Source organism: Ovis aries, chromosome 4, assembly GCF_016772045.2.
Source record: "Ovis aries strain OAR_USU_Benz2616 breed Rambouillet chromosome 4, ARS-UI_Ramb_v3.0, whole genome shotgun sequence".
Taxonomy (NCBI): Eukaryota; Metazoa; Chordata; class Mammalia; order Artiodactyla; family Bovidae; genus Ovis; species Ovis aries.
Genome location: NC_056057.1, coordinates 46,608,071 through 46,626,874, shown reverse-complemented (window position 1 = coordinate 46,626,874; position 18,804 = coordinate 46,608,071). Strand labels below are relative to the sequence as shown.

Below are 18,804 nucleotides of genomic sequence, written 5' to 3'. Positions count from 1 at the left end.
ACAACTCACATATTTAAGCCCATCTATGCATAACGTTACCAAATAATAGATATTTACATCACTACTAGAAATAGAATCAAGTAGAGATAAAAGCTTAGTCAGTCTGAGTATAGCAAATTAATGATCCTGGAAATTAAGTACAGTTCTCTTAGTCATGGACTGTTTTCACTAGACCTGGCTGCTTCAGCACCCAAGAATCTAAGTAAAGAAAAGGACTGATCTAACATAGGCTTCTTGTGTGGTGTGTGGAAAGATTAAGATCAGAATTTGCTTCATCCTCAGGTCTAAAGAGGCACTGGGTGGTGGTTAAGAGGGGAGGTCTGGCAAGGATTAACGATCTGGATGGATATCTAAGGGGCAGAATAGACTGTGGCCATACTCAGTAATCACATGAGTCACAGACCACCTAGACAGCTTCCTCGATGCACGTCTCTAAGGGACTGAAACTTCCCTAGATATAGACAAGCCATCAATAAACTGAATTTATCAATTGTCACAGCAGGCATGGCAGGGCTTATGTTTTGCCGGGAGGAACATAGCTGTTTGAGGCCAGAAATGAATAATTGAGAGCAGTAGAAGAAAGATTGAGAGCTGCCATGCATCGTTCTTTTCTGTCTTAGCCACTTCTCTGAGAGTGTTTAGCTTCTGTTCTAAGTTAACATGAACAGATGCTTGAAGAATATCTTTTGGAAAGGAAGATAAAGTAATAACAAGCTGGGGATGTTATTTATCTTGGGCCCACTTGCAGTCACAGTTCAGACTTAAGTGAACCGTGGTTTCAAATGAAGTAGTGGGTGGGAAGGGTACATGGAGGACCCTTGCAGGCAGCAGGACTCAGATGCGGGCAGTCCAGTGATTAGGCACACCCAGGCATCTAGTGAGGGAGATGCCAGGACGTCTGTACAGCAGCCCAGCTCTCAGGAAGGGAAGAGCAAAGCAGGGCTTTCAGGTCTACAAAAGGGCAGGGAAAAGTAACTCACTTTTATTGATTCATTACTATGTGCATGATAGTGTGTTAAGGATATGGATACATTGATAGGTAATAAACATTTGCCTTTACTTTTTACAGTAAACCTGATAGTATTATCATTCCTTTTTGTATATGGATATCTATGACTTTAAGCAAACTCTGGGAGATAGTGAAGGACAGGGAAGCCTGGTGTGCTGCAGTCCCTGGAGTTGCAAAGAGTCAGACATGACTTAGTGACTGAACAGCAACAGTCAATGACTCACCCCAGAAGCACACATGGGACAAGGTAGAGACAGGGTAAGACTCAAATTTAGTTTTGCCTCAATCTCCAAACCATAAGCCCTTACATTTTTTCAGAATCTTGGGAATAGGAACCAGACTAAAGCATAAGGAAATGGAGAGAAATCCGCAGTGGCTGTGCTTGAGCACTAACACCAGATAGGTGCCATCTTGCTGGACTGGAGCGGAGTGGGTGAGAGGCAGTAGGTAAAAGCAGGGTCCTGTGAATCCACACTGAGGCTCCACGGGCTGTGAAGGATGACCTGAGACAACAGCGGTTGAGTCCTGTGGTTAGTATAGGCAACTCAACAGGAAGTGACTTAATTCTAAAACTCCTAGATGGGAGGGGGATGTTTAAGAACTTTTTATCTCACCAAACTGAAGGATGAAGGCATCAGTAGAACCAGCTGTGGGAATTGGGTAAGCAAAACAGATGGCTGACAACTAAGCTGTGATTCTATAAATGAGGAAATTTAGATTCTGAGAGGCAAAGTGGTTTTGCTGAAGAACAGGTAGCAGCATATGAGGGCCCAGGACTCAGATCTCATCCGTTATCTGGCCTAGGTTTTAACCAACATGCCATGGGGGATACCTCCTGGCTGCCTTTGGCCTTCTTCCTTTCTAGTCAACACTGATATTGACTCCTATAGCTTTCATCTTGCTTTTGAAATACTCCTAATGCATGTGAATAATGTGGGAAAGAGGTTACTGAACAAAAGTTTGGCCACAGCCAGTTTGCAACTGTGGGATCCAGTTGGGCAGGGGGGTGGGGGCAGAGAGGCAGAGAAAAAAATGGGAGAGAAGCCAGATAAACAGCATCAAATGATAGCATAGATGTTACCAGATGGTCCTGGGCAAGGTCCCTCATTGCTCCATGCCACAGATTCCTCACTTGTATCCTGGGAATAGTAACAGTACCCCCTCTACAGAGATGTTTTGATAATGAAATGAGATAATGCATATAAACTATTTATCTCAGTGCCCCGCTGAATGGTTTTCATGTGGTTTACATGCCAGCACTCAAATCTGACTAAAGAATGTGGCGACGATTTACTTCAACATCTAGTGCCATTTTGGGGGTAGTGTGTTGTCAGGCTCTTCTGTTGATACGTGTGTTTTATGTATGTTTTATGATATGGACGTTTCAAACCATTTTGCTCTATTCACTAGATTTCCTGGAGTTTAATTTAAACATTCTCATCACAGTTAATGTGACTCTGGTCATTCTCCTTACTGTCAGGAAGCATGATTTCAGTCTTACACTGTGTACTGCCACGATAATAATACCTTCTCTTGGCTGCTTCCTACAAATGACTTCATCTTGGTATAATAAATGCAATGCAGGAGAAAAAATTATTTTCAAGGAGGAAATTATGACCAACTTTTAGGGTGGTGAGCAAGATATAATTTTAAGAAGCCAAACCTAAGTAGGGTACAGATACAGTTAATTTAACCCTTTTTTCCTCAGGAACATCCTGATTTTCTGGTTATGAAACCATCTGGACTCCTCTTGTAGACTTTGTTCTAAAACTTGAGCCATGCAGTGGTCTTCTTTTCTTGTTCTCAAAAGGAAAAGGGCTGACTGTCTTCATGCAAATAAGCCTGCTTTTGTTAAAGACTTCATCTATGAAACACAGACTAACAATAAGAAGTGCAGCAAAACTTACTGTTCTGCTTTCAGCTGATGTAAGATTGTTTCCCACAGTATGGAATATTTAAAAAAATAAGAGTGTTTCATCACGATGCCAAAACTCCAGCAGTGCCTGTGACTGCCGTCAGGGGTGGTGGTGAAGGTGGGAAACCGACTATTCAGTACCACATTATTTTCTGATGAGTTTGCACACAGCTAGGGAAAGTGTAAATGAATGCGGAAAGGTGGGGCTGATGCGCTAAATTTAGGACCAGCGATTACAGACATTGGAGTTCTGAGTTTCTTTTTGTTCCTATGTAATTTCTGATATTAAGGAAATACTAAGTAGGGATAGTATAAAAATAATTTGTTAATAATGAGTAGAGACTGTTTTGACAGTGTCTAACACTTCAGAAATGTATCTCATTATTCTGACTGTATTAATTGAGGTTTCTTTTTTCCTCTGTGTTTCAGTGACAATTTCGACAAGCACCTTCTTTGACGGCTTGCTGGTGACTGGACTGTACACGTCTACCAGTGTTCAGGCTTCACAGAGCATTGGAGGGTCTAATGCATTTGGGTTTGGTAAGCTATATTTTACACAGTTATAGGTCTTATTTTTGAAATATCTAAAAGTATTTGACATTTATTATTTCAGAGAAAATAATCTGAAGTGATTTTTGTATGTTTGCTTAAAGTTAAGTGAGTTGAAGTAAGTCATAAATATGCAACCAACCATGAGTTTGGTGTGATGGCCATTCTATTCCTCTCTCTGTGTACTGCTGCTATTATACTTGGTCCTGTGGGATTTGAGTGGATTCCTCTGTTCTGTCATTTAGGTTGATGGAATTAGAATTAATTCTGATGCCCATGCATTTATTCAGTAACCTGTTTTTATAAACAGTTCTTAAAATCTTGGAGTAGGTGAAAAGTGTCATATTGTTTGGCAAGTAAGCATCATACACAGTGAAAGATAGCAATAATTGTTGAAATCATTGCATTCTCTGAGTATTCATAAAATAATGTGATTTAATATTTAAAATTCTTACATGGAGTCTTTGTCCTTAACCCAGAGACCTGGAAGTTTACTTAAGTGGAGGCAGAGGGCTATGTGATGGTCACTGATCACAGAGGGTTCTAGATTTGGAAATCTGTAGTTTACCCATAACTTGATTAACATGCCAATCTGGAATTCAGTAGACCCTTTACAGCATCAAAAATGCAAATTTACTGTATCAGTTTATGTAAGACATGAAGTCTTTGATCCTACTCTGAGATTAGAAAACTGTATGAGATTTCCTCCATTAATGTGAGAAAGAATTTCTTTATTGAAGGCAGCCATGTGTTCAATGTTTTATTTTTCCTAGGGTATTTATTAAATAAATAAATTTTACCTATTTTGATATATGAAGGAGCATCCCTTCTATGGTGAGTCCCAGCAGAGCTCTGCCCAGATGCATTACTGCTTGATGTCAGAGTAATAATGTTGAGACTTCAGTGGTATCCTGCTGACCTAAGATGAGGTTCACAGCCTCAGGGTAAAAAAACCATTTAATCTAGGGTAAAGAAGTCATTTAATCATCTTGTTAAAATTATCTGACATTGAGAATTTGCCCTATTTTTAAACCCAGATAAGCTTTTATAATCTGTTGGTTACAACTTTTAGGGTCTAATCCTTCAGAAAAAATAAAATTCTCTTAAGTCTAAAAATTCCACTTTTTTATTCCCACCCTTACTGTGCTCTGTAGGAGTGAGAGGTCAGTTATAATCATATATATATATAATACGTGTACCTAAATATATGCTATACTATGTGTTATGTTATGTAGGATTTTCAAGTAGGGTCACCAGATTTAACAAATAAAAATGTACAGGATACTGGCTAAATTTAAATTTTAGGTAAAAAGCAGTTTTAGGATAAATATGCCGTATTTGGGATAAGATGTCCTGGGTTCTGCCTTCCCCAGTTGAATCAGAACCTCTGAGAACAGGGCTTGGCTTTGGCTCCCAGGTGATTTTACTGTTTATCCAGGGTTGAGAACCACTGTACTGGATCAGTCCAGGGTCCGCACCTTCAGCATCCCTGGGAACTTGTAACTAGAGAGTTCCTGGCCTTACTCCAGACTCAGTGAATTAGATACTGTGGGCGGTGAGACAGTGTTCAGTTTTTTAATAAGCACTTGAGGTGATTTTGATACCTACTAAATTTTGAGAACCACTCATCTACATTAATTAAATGGGAGAGACATTATTTAAATGACCATATAAATATGTAATAGTAAATCTTGTTACGGGCTAGCTAGGAAATGTACTGAGTGCTGGGAAAGGGTGTGACAGAGAAATGAAATCTAAACTGGAGTAAAATGGCATATAGTTAGGAAAAGCTTTCCTGGGGAAGTCATACTGAGCTGAGATGTGAAGAATGAGAGGGCGTTAGCTTCCTGTGGAAGGTGGGGCACAGCACACCTGAAGGAGAGAACAATAGATGCAAAGGCCTCAGGGTGGGAAGAGGCTGGCTGTGTTCTAGGAATGAAAAGAAAACCTTGGAGTGACTGACCTGGAATCAAGAGGGAAAGAGATAAGGCTGGATAGGAGACCAGGGCCAGAGCATTCAGGAGCAGAGAATGCTTTGAGGGTCTCAGCTGAGGAGGGACTTGAACAGACTTTCCTTTTAAAGGGATCACTCTGTTGTCAGCATGGAGAACAAACTGTCAGGTCCAGGAGTGGATGCAAAGAGACTGTTCAGTGGTTAAAGGTCTGATGCGACAGGGCAGGGAAAGAGTCCAGGTGCACACTGATATCAGCCAAGCCTGGACCAAAAGGAGCATCTGTGGGGGATGTGGGTGGGGTAAGAGTGTGCACCGTGCAGTCAGGCAGACCTGCTCACAGATCCAAACCCCAGCCTTCATTAGTCATGTGCCTCAGCCTCGTTGCTTACTAAGCTTAATTTCCTCATCTATGAAATGCTGATGACAATGGCACCTCCTTCATAAGGTGTTGAGCAGTTGGCAATGATGAAAGGAGGTGATAAAGCCCTCACCACATAGAAAATATTTAGTAAAACTTGTTGTTCAGTCACTCAGTTGTGTCCAACTTTTTGCAGCCCTATGGACTGCAGCATGCCAGGCTTCCCTGTCAGTTATAAATCTTGATACCTGAAGGGCTGCTGTTCTCAGTCTAGGACTTTTATGTACTTCCTTTGGCTAGACCAGGGTGGGGTGGGGAAGAAGCATACACACAGAGAAACAGTTCTCACGTGGAATTAATTTGAGGATTATAGCTCCAGATGATTTGAAAGAACTTTGCTGAATGAAGTAACCATCATTTGCCAAGATGGAGGCTTGAAATGAGAAGGGTCATTAAGTATCATTTATAAGTATATTGTAAACATATACTGAAAGAATATATACAATGCATGTATCATATGCCTCAGATTTTAGCTAGTAAGCCAAAGGAAAAGCTAAGAATTGAAAATTGTTAGAAATGATTTAAAGACACCTTGGCCTTAAGATATTTTCCATGGTGACTTTGAAAGCTTGTAAAAAGGCAGTTTCTCTTGAATTAGAATGTATTTTGGTTTGGCTAAGTGGCACGTAGTCTTCCTATGACCTCCAGCCCTAAGATATAGAGGCTGAAGAGACTTCTGAACTTGAAGTCTATTGATGCTAGTTTGACCATAATCAAATGCTCAGGTCTCCCACTGGTCACTTGGTGTTTTTATAGGACATGATTTTAATGTGGATGGATAGGTAATTGAGATCTTTTTTTAAGTTCCAGTAATATCCAAATAATTTTTTGTGTGTTTATGTGATAGTGGTAAGTTACCTTAAAAACAAAATTTAATAAAATAACTTGAAAATTATTAAGCAGTTAATCTTTATAAATAATATAATAGAAAACAGAAGATTAAATGTCTTTTTAGATAAACAATCATTTTGGAAACAAAAGCACATTAAATTTTTGGTACTTAAGTGTGATATAGTGTTTATAATTTAAATAGAATGGAAAAGATTTGAGTAGGGTACAGATAAAATAAAAGAACAGTCTTATAGAAGGTAAAATGTAACAGAATTGCTGCTTTTTTAATAGTTTTGTAGCTATAGGAATCAGACTGAAATAATGTGGCAGTCTTTGATCTAGAACAAAAGAATTATTGAATACATAATCTATCATTAGGCTCTGACTTAAGGTGGCTCAGTCAGTAAAGAAACCACCTGCAGTGCAAGAGACCCAGGTTTGATCCCTAGGTTGGGAAGATCTCCTGGAGAAGGGAATGGCAAACCACTGCAGTATTCTTGCCTGGAGAATTCCATGGACAGTGACTAACAGTTTTAACTGATGAAATTTTAAGCAGTTATGAGTTATTTGCATTTTTCCAATATATTGTGGAATTAGTGTGTGATAAGCTTAGCTGGTAAAGAACCGCCTGCCAATACATGACTGAGTGACTGAGCACATATGCACATAAGTGGGGAAAAAAGTCCAGAAGTACTTTTCTAGGCCCAGCTACATGTTTTACTTTGCCTTGCTTATCACAACTAGTTAAATGTGTGTGTGTGCATGTGTGTGCTCAACTCTTTGTGTCCAACTCTTTGTGACCTCCATGGATTACAGCCCACCAGGCTCCTCTGTCCATGGGATTTTTCAGGCAGGGATGCTGGAGTGGGTTGTCATTTCCTTCTCCAGGGGATCTTCCTGATCCAGGGATCGAGCCTGCGTCTCCTGTATTAGCAGGTGGACTCTTAACCACTGAGCCACCTGAGAAGCCCTTTTTTCCGCTTATAGTTAATTTTAGTTGTACTGATTACACTAAAGTTATAGTCACTCTCTTTTGAATATAATATGTGTGTATGACCAGCCAAAATAAGGCCATAATTACTCTTAAGATATTGTTGTATAAATGTAATCCCTCTAGCATAATTACATATGCTTCTGTGTAAAACCAGACTTCTTTAAAATGTATGTCTCACTGACCAAAAATAGACAAATGCCTAATGGCCAGAAATGCATGAAAACAATAGCTACACAAAAGCTGACTGTATGCCAGTAACGCATGATTTGAAATACCTCATTTTGCTTGTCAATATAAGAAAACATGCTGCCCTAGGGAGGACTGATGTTTAATTATGGATATCTCTTTGTGTATCCCAGAAAAAAATGCTTCCCTCTTGTCTTTGGCACTGAATTCCAGCTCAATCATGTAAATCTTCAAGGCTCATTGTGGTTGCTCAATGAAAGGCTATTTGAATATCCTTTCATACAAAATTGTTCCTTGTCCAGACACTGAAATTCATTTTACTCAATACTTAGTATTCTGGCTCTAAAAGCATATTGCTTAGTTTTTGGTGTTCTGGCTTTCTAAAACCTGAGAATCAGGTTTGCAGTTCTGATGAGTAGCAGCCACACTTCAAATTGTTAGACCCTGCATAAATTAAACTTTTGTTAGACCCTGCATAAATTGCTTTGTAATTCCTAGATAATTTTGCTCAGCTAATACATCAGCCATCTTAGCAGTTTTTCACTTAAGCTTTTATAATTTCCTATGCTTTTAATTTATTTTTCAGTAAGACCCATTCTAGAATGACAAGATTTGATGAAATATAAGTTTGGGGAGAAAATGTAGTGCTCAGATCCAGTATGTGTTCTTGGATTCAGTCAATCATATCATGTTCTAATAGAGATTAAGCAAGTACCATAAAAATTTAATATTTTCAGTATTATCTTTAAAGCATGGTATTTGAACTTTAGAACTTAATGATTTTATTCTCAGAGTGATATGGCACTCTAGATGAATAGGGATAGATCTACAAAACAAAGTAAATATTTTAAGACTTCAAGTTTTAGTAAATCTTATATTAGTCACCACTTAATAAAAATGTGTACTTTACCAGTAGATGTAGATTGTATCTTTCATTTCCAGAACACAAGTTTTCGTTACTGCTTTGTTTCATTGTCAGTAAGAATAAAAATATAAGGTCTATTTGAGCTAATTTTTGGTTATCCTTCCCATCAAAACTAAGTAGAACTTTTTGCAGATTTGTAATTATCACCAAGACCTCTGCATCCTTGAACATTAGCTACAGTTCAGTTTTGGATATCATATCTGTGTGAGTTTGAGACACACACGTGTTATGAATACATGCAAATATTTAGGCTGTAGTATCTGTAAAGAAGGGGCAGCCACTAACAACTTCATTAAGTAGTGTCATATATTGTGATATTTGTTTACTAGCTGCAGTCAAGTTTAACTACTCAGATGGTCTTGTTAAATTTATTTTTTCTGTCCTTTACAGAGAAATATTTTGTAACATACTTAAGAAATTTTAAACACATTGAGGGACTGGAAGCATGATCTTTTGGGGAATGATAAATGAGCTATAATATAATTGACAAGAAGACTTTAGTTTAATTAAACAAATTACTGTAGACTTGGTGGCTCAGTCCGTAAAGAATCCACCTGCAATGCAGAGACATGGGTTCGATCCCTGGGATGGGAAGATCTCCCAGAGAAGGAAATGGAGACCCACTCCAGTATTCTTGCCTCTGGGAAATCCCAGGGACAGAGGAGCCTTGTGGGTTATAATCCATGGGGTCACAAGAGCCGTATGTGGCTTAACAACTAAACCACCACCACCACCACCACTGTAGTAAGTGGTACAAGGAACATAGTTGACAAGACATGAAGTTGCCATTCATCTTTCCTCTTTATGGGATATTAGCCTAAGTTTGTTCTTTATTTTTCCCATTAGGGTATGCCAGCATTACCTTCATTAAGAAATACTATTATATGATTCACATTTGACATATGACAAAGAATTTAGGGTTATTTCCCAATTCATAAATCACTACAGAACATCACTTACAAGAGTAATGGGCATGATGAATATAACTGTTGAATTAATCAGTTGACAAATTGCTAGAGAAAATGTTGAGGAGCATGAGATTTGGGTCAAGGGGAAGAGTTAGTGGAAAAAAGCAGCTCAGTGCAGGGGTCATGATGTGACCTCTGGAGTTAGGCAGCTCTGGCTCCATGCCTGGCTCTGCTTCTTGCTGCCCTGGACCATGTCCTTTCCTCCCCTGAGCTTCAGTGTCTGCATTTGTAAAACGAGGTTGATAGGAAAGGCCAGTTTACAAAGTTGTTGGGTGTGTTAAGTGAGATTTTCCATTCAACTGCCATGTATATATATGCTCAAAATAGGTATTTTTAAAAAATATTATCAGAAATTCTTTCTTTGAAACAGGAAACAGAATGAGAAGACAGTTCAAGTGGTAGAAGATTGAAAGAGGGAGGTTGACTTTAATTTGAAGTGGGAATGAACCCAATTTCTTACCCATAGAACTTAGATCTGAGATGTACCTTGGGTGGAGCCTGCCTCAGCCCCTGCCCTCATGTAGGAAGGGCAAGTGGTGGCTCTGAATGAGAGATTGTGTGTATGAAGACTAAAACCAGATGTTCTGACGTCATACCCAGTCTCAGATACTTTTAAAAAAATGTAATTCACATACTATAAATTTACCATTTGACATTTACTTTTCAATGATTTCTAGTATATTCACAAGGTTGTGCAACTAACACCTATATCTGATGGCAGAATATTTCATCAGCTGCAAAAGAAATCCTACCCCCATTAGCACTCACTCACCATTCTTTCCTCTCCTCTGTCCCTGACAGCCACTAATCTCCTTTCTGTCTCTGTGTTGTTTGTTATTATTCAGTCGCTAAATTGTGTCTTATTCTTTGTGAACCTGTGGATTGCAGCACGCCAGTGTTCCCTCTCCATCATGACCTCCCCGAGTATGCTCAAACTTGTGTCCATTGAGTCACTGATGCCATCCAACCATTGCATCCTCTGTCACCCCGTTCTCCTCTTGCCCTCAAGCGTTCCCAGCATTAGAGTCTTTTCCAGTGAGTCAGCTCTTCGCATCAGGTAGCCAAAGGATTGGAGCTTCAGCTATAGCATTAGTCCTTCTAATGAATATTCAGAGTTGATTTCCTTTAGGATGGACTGGTTTGATCTCCTTGCTGTCCAAAGGACTCTCAAGAGTCTTCTCCAGCACCACAATTCAAAAGCATCAATTCTTAAGTGCTCAGCCTTCTGTCCCTGTAGATGAGCCTATTTTAAACATTTCAAGTATGATATATGGCTTTGTATCTGGCTTCTTTAACTTAGCTTGATATTTTCAAGGTTCATTTATGTTGTAGCATGTATCTTCATTCCTTTTTGTAAGTCATAATTCTATTGTATGGATATACTACATTTTTACAGTGATATACCACAGTTGGTTGTTTGCAGGTTCTTGGAAGGAGTTAGGGCTGTGCAAATTGGAAATGTTTAAGGAGGAAATAAGGCAAAAGACCACCAAATTCCTTAAGTAATTAATCAACAGCTGTAAAAGCTCTGAAGATACACATGCACTTAGCTTTCTCTATGGTTCAGACCTGAAAATGGTTGGAAATCAAGATGAATGACTCCTTTGCCTTTCTTCATGCCATTCTAGAGAGATAGGTTACTATGGCATTGTTTTTACCCTTTCACTTTGGCCTCAGATTAAACCATGGGGTACACAAGCCAAACTGTTGCTGCTGTTGTTGTTGTTTAGTTGCTAAGTTGTGTCTGACTCTGTGACTTCATAGACTACAGCATGCTAGGCTTTCCTGTCCTTCACTATCTCCTGGAATTTGCTGAAATTCATGTCCATTGAATCAGTGATGCTATCTAACCATCTCATCCTCTGCCACCCCCTTCTCCTTTGTTCTCAATCTTTCCTGGCATCACGGTCTTTTCCAATGAATCGGCTTTTTGCATTAAGTGGCCAAAGTATTGGAGCTTCAGCTTCAGTATCAGTCCTTCCAGTGAATATTCGGGACTGATTTTCTTTAGGATTGACTGGTTTGATCTCCTTGCAGTCTGAGGGATTCTCAATAGTCTTCTCCAGCACCACAATTTGAAAGCATCAGTTCTTTGGTGCTCAGTCTTCTTTATGGTCCAGCTCTCACATCTGTACATGACTACTGAAAAAAAAAAAAACATATCTTTGGCTATACGGACCTTTGTCAGCAAAGTGATGTCTCTACTTTTTAATGTGCTCTCTAGTTTTGTTGTAGCTTTCCTTCCAAGGAGCAAGTGTCTTTTAATTTCATGGTTGCAGTCACCATCTGCAGTGATTTTGGAGCCCAAGAAAATAAACTCAGTCATTGCTTCCACTTTCCCCACTTCTATTTGCCATGAAGTGATGGGATCAGATGCCATGATCTTAGTTTTTTTAATGTTGAGTTTCACGCCAGCTTTTCCATTCTCCTCTTTTACCGTCATCAAGAGGTTCTTTAGCTCCTTTTTACTTTCTGCCATTTGCATGGTATCATCTGTGTATCTGAGGTTGATATTTCTCCTGGCAATCTTGATTCCAGCTTGTACTTCATCCAGCCTGGCATTTCGCATGATGTACTCTGCATATAAGTTAAATAAGCAAGGTGACAATATACAGCCTTGTGGTGCTCCTTTCCCAATTTTAAAGCCAAGCTGAGTCAATCAAATTTACTAGTATAGGAATTTAGAATTAAGACTCATCAATCACAGTCCAACTCTTCATGAGCTCAGTCAAGGCAGATAGAAACTTTCGGGAGCTCTGAGCAGCTGTTTTCCATAGTGGCTCAGAGGAAGATCATGCAGAAATAGGAGGAGAGAGACGGAATGCTGCCTGAGGTGTCAGAGCTTTCCAAGCTCTTATTTTAGGCTTTCTTCCCATCAGGCTCAGATATTCTTGGGCTCTAACAAACAATTAAAAATAGCTAACATCTATTAAACACTAGCTGTGTGCCAGATGTGTTGCGGGTATTAACTCTTTTGATCTGAACAAAAATCCTACTATAGTTATTCTCATTTTGTTGATAGAGAAGCAAAGGTACAGAGACAGCAGGTAACCTGCCCAGGGTGACACATAAGGAGTTGCAAAGCCATAATCTAAACCTGGCTCTGTAGCCACTCGTTAAACTCCACTTAACAGCCTGAGCCAGCTTGAATTGGTTTCTATTACAGCCAACATAAACTTCACTTTGAAAAAGCCCTTCTCTGCTTAGCCCCATCTGTCCCTGATTCTTGTTTCTTCCCAGCTTCCTCCTATTCCTTTCCAGTCACCTACTCCCTCTACATTTACACATACATATCCATGCACCAATCATGGCAGCCCACACACTGTTCCAAAATCCTAGCTACTTTCGACCTTGTTTATAGTGCTTGGAATTCCTTCTGGCTCTGTCCACTGGGCAGACATCCTGCCATTTTTTAAGGCCTTTGTCCTGACTCACCTCCTCTACTGAGCCCATGTGACCCCTCCTCTCTGTTCCTCTGTGATCCCTGCCTTCATAGACCTCTTTGCTCCTTCCTTAGTCTCCACCCTCTGACCTTCACCAGATATCTCTAACAATCTGCTGAATTTACTTGTTTAAAAACTTTTGTATCTCTTTGAGGATGAGAGATGGTCTAGTCAGCCTCACTCTCATGGCACATAACCAGTGATCAAAAAATATTTATTGAATGAATAACAAAAATCTTTGAATCTTTATAAGGTATTTTACTAGCATTGACATTAGTAAAATGCATGTATTAATATATGCAGAAGTGGACAGGTATGGACAAGAGAGAGAAAGTATTATTGTCTTTAAGTTTGAGGATATTTCCAAATCTACATATGTATTTATATCTCCACACATCTGTACAAACACTTGAGACTGTAGGAACAGATGTATAGTTTATTGTCAGAGATCCTGGAAATTTTATTATCTTGCCCATCACTTTGTTCCTTTCTCTCCTGGAGGTAGCAGACACAAGTGCCTTCAGATAGGAGAGTGATTGATTAAGGGCCTTCTGTAGAACCAAGAGAGCAGAAACATTGTCAAGAGATTGTCCAGTTCATTTTCATATCATAGGGGCAAGTCAGTGCAATGATACATGTAATGATCATACAATGAAATGATACGATGTATTTCTTATTTTATTCCTTAGCTCTTTCAGAAAATAATGACAAAAAAATGGTGACTCTAATTTTTTGGGAACATAGTTGAAGAGAATAGACTTCATTAAAGCCTAGTCAAGTGATGTGATTAAAGGTTTTCTGGTATATATGTGTAACACTTTGTATAACTTCAAATGTTTTTAATATAATTTTTTATATAATTGAAAATGGTATGTATTTGTTTAAAAGTAGTTCTTTCCTTTAGACAAAGAGCAAACAAATGACAAAAAACCTACCAAATAAAAAAACTAAAAAAATCCCCACACTTGACCTATGATTCATCCGTTTCATAGCTCTTTAATTATTTAACTTGTCTGTCTTCTCTGGATGCATATTCTAGATAGATAAATTCAGCCCTGGTAAGATATGTGCCCAGAAATCACTGTAGGTACTTTTAAAATGTATCCCTAAGAAAGAATTCTTTTAAGCTCCGTTCCCTTCCTTATTCTTACGCAAATCCACATGCTCAGGAACACAGTAAACTGGCTGCTCACAAATAAAAACATTGGTAAAGTCATATTTTTAGAGCAGATTCTAGTAAAAGTTGCCACTGTGCTGTATAAGTTATGAATTTTGAAATTTTTGTTATAATTTTGTCTGTTAGTGTTTAAAAATTATTGGCAAAGAGACTCCTCTGTCTTGGGAAATATAACCTTATTTCTCTCATTAAAGAAAATATTTGTCCCAAAGACTGAACGCCAAACAACAAGGACAGAGCAGTAGGTCATTATGTGGGGATGCTTTCTTATGCCTAAGTTTTTAACAAAACTTCTGGAAGATAAATGAGGTCTTATTGCTCTGTAAAATTGTTTCTGTAAGTGAGGTCTTACTGCTCACTGGATAAAAACAGAATCAGAAATACTTTTCTCTCTTTTTCTTAAATAATAATTTTTAAAGCCACTTTGTAATAGTATGTCTTTGCTAATAAGAGAAAACTGTTTTTCTTTGAGAGTGAGGCTTTTCACAGCCTGTCAGTCTGTCCACTTTAACCAGAGACAAGATCAAGCACATGCTTAAGGGAATAAACTTCAGAACAGCTGGTCTAGTGGTTATTTAGCTTCTAGTGTAGTTTCCTCTTCAGGTTTTCCAGTCCTTTTTTAAGGTATCCAAGTAATGATAAATGAGGTTATGTTTCATGTTCACAGTAGTTGATTTTTAAATACTCTTGGATAAGATTGACCTTTTCCTAGCAGCTAAATTTAGGAATAATTTAAAATAACTTTATAATATTAATACTTCCTGAAAATCATTCTGATGACTATCTTTGAAGTATTTTTAAAAAGTGAAAGTAAATTCTTGGCATTGCTTGGGAAATAGTTCTGAATACAACATGTGAATTTGAAAATAGGTGTAGGAGTCCAATAAAGGCATTTCACAAAATGTCAGTTCTGTTTTCACTCTTGTCTTCTGTTCTGTGGTTTATATTCAACCCTCTGATGCTGAGTTTTGCATGTGGCTTAATAGATGTGTAGGCTGCTCTCTGAAGCAAGCATACAACTAAATTACTGTTTTCAGGACTCTGAATGTCTGAATGGAAGATACTTGGTAGTGTGGGAGTTGCCAGTTTCGAAAAACAGAATAGCAAAAATCGTTAATATTTTGGTAACAGTCCAGAGTGAGCTCCCCTCCTGCTCTTCTTTCTATGTGTTTTCATACATCAGAACCATGTTGTTGTTATTATCTAGTTAATTATGTTATTTCTGGTTCTCTTTCAGGAAGTTCCTCTCCTGGTGAACTCTAGTAAATAGCAAGTTAAAAGTAAAATAAATGGTGCTATCAGACATCAGGCTCTGGAAAGATGTTTTGTTTATCCTTAATTATTCTTTGTTTAAAATAATTATTTGCATTAGGAGAAGATTCTTTTTAACCTGACATTTAACCTCAGATGATCCAACAGCATTTCTAACAATAATAATAAAAATGGAGAGAAATCTGTTATTAATAAAAGAATTCAATTGGGATTTGGCTTTCTGCTTCTACAGAATGGGACAAATGACCAGCTTTAGACCAATGATGAGGTTGGTGAAGTCTATCCTTAAGCCCCTAGCCCTCCCCTCCCTTTTCTCTCTTTCTTGCTGCAGTTTCAACAAGAAGATGGTATCATCCACATCTTACAATGAATTTTAAAATGTTGTGTTGATAACAGCTTTTCCCACACTGTTTCTTGTGAACATCTAGTTTCTCCTTGTATACTAATAAGTCTCACATGGAAAAAGGGTAAAAAAATCTTGGTTAAAGAAAGGTAAACAGTACTTCTTAGAATCTTTAATATGCTTTTTGTTTGTTTTTATTTTTTGAGCTATAATTCACATAATGTAAAACTTTCCATTTAAGAGTGTACAGTTCAGTGATTCTTAGTATATTCACTACGTTCTGCAACCATCACCACTAATTTGAAAATATTTCCATCACCCCAGAATGAACCTTATATCTTAGATTAACAGTTGGTCCCAAATCACGCCTCCTCCGATCCCATGGCAACTACTAAATTTCTGTCTGTATAGCTATTCTGGATATTTTATATAAATTAAATAATGGTATGTGACCTTTTGTGACTAGGTCCTTTTACTTAGGTTTTCAAGTTCATCCATACTGAAGTATATTTAAAAAATTAAGTGCTTCATGCTTATGTATGGCTAAATAATAATCCATTGTATGGGTATTCAATATCTTATTTATCCACTTATTTGTTGACATTTATTTACAAAACAGAAATAGACTCACAGATATAGAAAACAAACTTATGGTTACCAAAGGGATCCCAGCAGATAGGCACATTGGTAGAAGCACAAAAATGAAACACAGAAGCAGTGGTATCTATGCCCCCATGTGCAAAGCTGACGTGACCAAATCAATTGGTGAAAGAAATGTTATCAGTCATGTTTACATGGTTTTATAATATGTGTAGGTACTCATCTAATGAGTTGATATTATTTTAGAAAGTATAGAAATTTGAAGTAATCTCAATCTACTTTTAACATTTTATTTTATGAAAATTTTCACATATACATCAAAGCTGAAAGAATTTTACGGTGAGTACCTACCACCTTGGTAAAGTTATATACAGTAGCAGCAGTGTTAGTTGTTCAGTCATATCCAACTCCTTGGGACCGCATGAACTCTAGCCCGGCAGGCTCCTCTGTCCATGGGATTCTCCAGGCAAGAATACTGGAGTGGACTGCCATTCCCTTCTCTAGAGGATCTTCCTGACCCAGGGATCAAACCCAGGTCTCCTGCATTGTAGGCAGATTCTTTACCATCTGAGCTACAGGGAAGATCTAAGTCCATGGGATTTTCCAGGCAAGAGTACTGGAGTGGGTTGCCATTTCCTTCTCCAGGGGATCTTCCTGACCCAGGCATTGAACCCAGGTCTCCCATGTTGTAGGTAGACACTTTACCATCTGAGCCACCAGGGAAGTCCAAGTTTGTTTACAGTGTAATGCATAAATCTCAAGGATACATGAAAAGAGAGTTGATAAATCTACACATCTGTGTAACGCAAACCCTTATCAAAATACAGACCTTAATCCCAAAAAGTTCCCTTTCCTTCACTAACTTTTACTCCCACTGCTGGTGCTGCTGCCAAGTCGCTTCAGTCATGTCCGACTCTGTGCGACCCCATAGATGGTAGCCCACCAGGCTCCCCCGTCCCTGGGATTCTTCAGGCAAGAACACTGGAGTGGGTTGCCATTTCCTTCTCCAATGCATTGAAGTGAAGTCTCTCAGTTGTGTCTGACTCCTAGCGACCTCATGGACTGCAGCCTACTAGGCTCCTCCATCCATGGGATTTTCCAGGCAAGAGTACTGGAGTGGGTTGCCATTGCCTTACTCCCACTACCCAGAGGCAATTATGTTTATTTTATTCCACCAGAGATACATTTTTCATGTTCTTGAACTGTTGTAAATGCTCTCATTCAGTATGTACTCTTCTGTATAAGGCTTCTCTCACTAGACACAACATTTGTGAGAACTATCCTTGTTGTATCCATCAGTAGCTTGCTCTTTTGTATTACTGACTAGCATTTTTTTGCTTTTCTATTTTTTTTATTGTTATGATTATTGTGCATACAGCTATATGTTGTTGTGCACATAGCTGCATATAAACATACATTTATAAGTCTTTTTGTGAATATATGCTTTTATTTTTATTGAATAAATACTTAGTAGTGTATGGTTTTCATTTCGTAAGAAGCTGCCAGATCTTTTCCAGAGTGGTTATACCTTTTTACACTCTTACCAAATTAGTAATGGAGTTGCAGTTGCTTTGCATCTTCACCTATATTAAACATCGTTATTGTTTTTAATTTTAACCATTTTTGTGCCTGTATTGTGGTGTCAGGTTGTAGTTTTAATTTGCATTTCCTAGCTGAGTACTGATGTTGACCACTTTCTCATGTGCTCATTGGCCACTTTTGTCAAGTTCAAATCTTATGCTCATTCTTTTAAAAATTGAGGTTTTTTTTTTTTTTTAAATCTTTGAGTTATAGGAGTTTTAATATATCCTGGGTACCAGTCCTTTATCAGAGGTATGTTTTGTAAAAGTATTCTCCCATTTGTGGCTTGCCTATTATCTTCTCAGCAGTATCAGTGCCTCATCTAGGGATCTGTTGCCTGCCTTAATGCAAATCTGAGTTTTTAAAATGTGTGTTCCAGGTGATGGAGCCTAAAAAGTACATATTTTTCAATCATCATAACATTTGGGTAACTAGAGAGCAGATACCAGAATGCATATGGAATCTGTCTAAAAGTTTCTCTTTGAGTATTGCCTGCTTGTATTTAAAAAGAAATCAGGAAACTCCATTATGTGACATCGTTTTTATACTTAAAACTTTTCCATTCACATGTGTAAGGTTCTGATTTTAATGTGCCACTTTAAACAACTGAAATTGCTTCAGACTACTGGATTACACTG

General features: G+C 38.3%; 1 protein-coding gene across 2 annotated transcripts in view; it reads left to right on the top strand.

Annotated features, from left to right (window-relative positions):
- Nucleotides 1-18,804, top strand: part of RELN (reelin) — a 536,122-nt gene that overhangs the window by 67,046 nt on the left and 450,272 nt on the right. For both annotated transcript variants that reach the window (XM_004007831.5, NM_001306121.1), the window contains 1 exon segment: nucleotides 3,354-3,464. In XM_004007831.5, coding sequence (XP_004007880.2) covers nucleotides 3,354-3,464 — 111 coding nt within the window.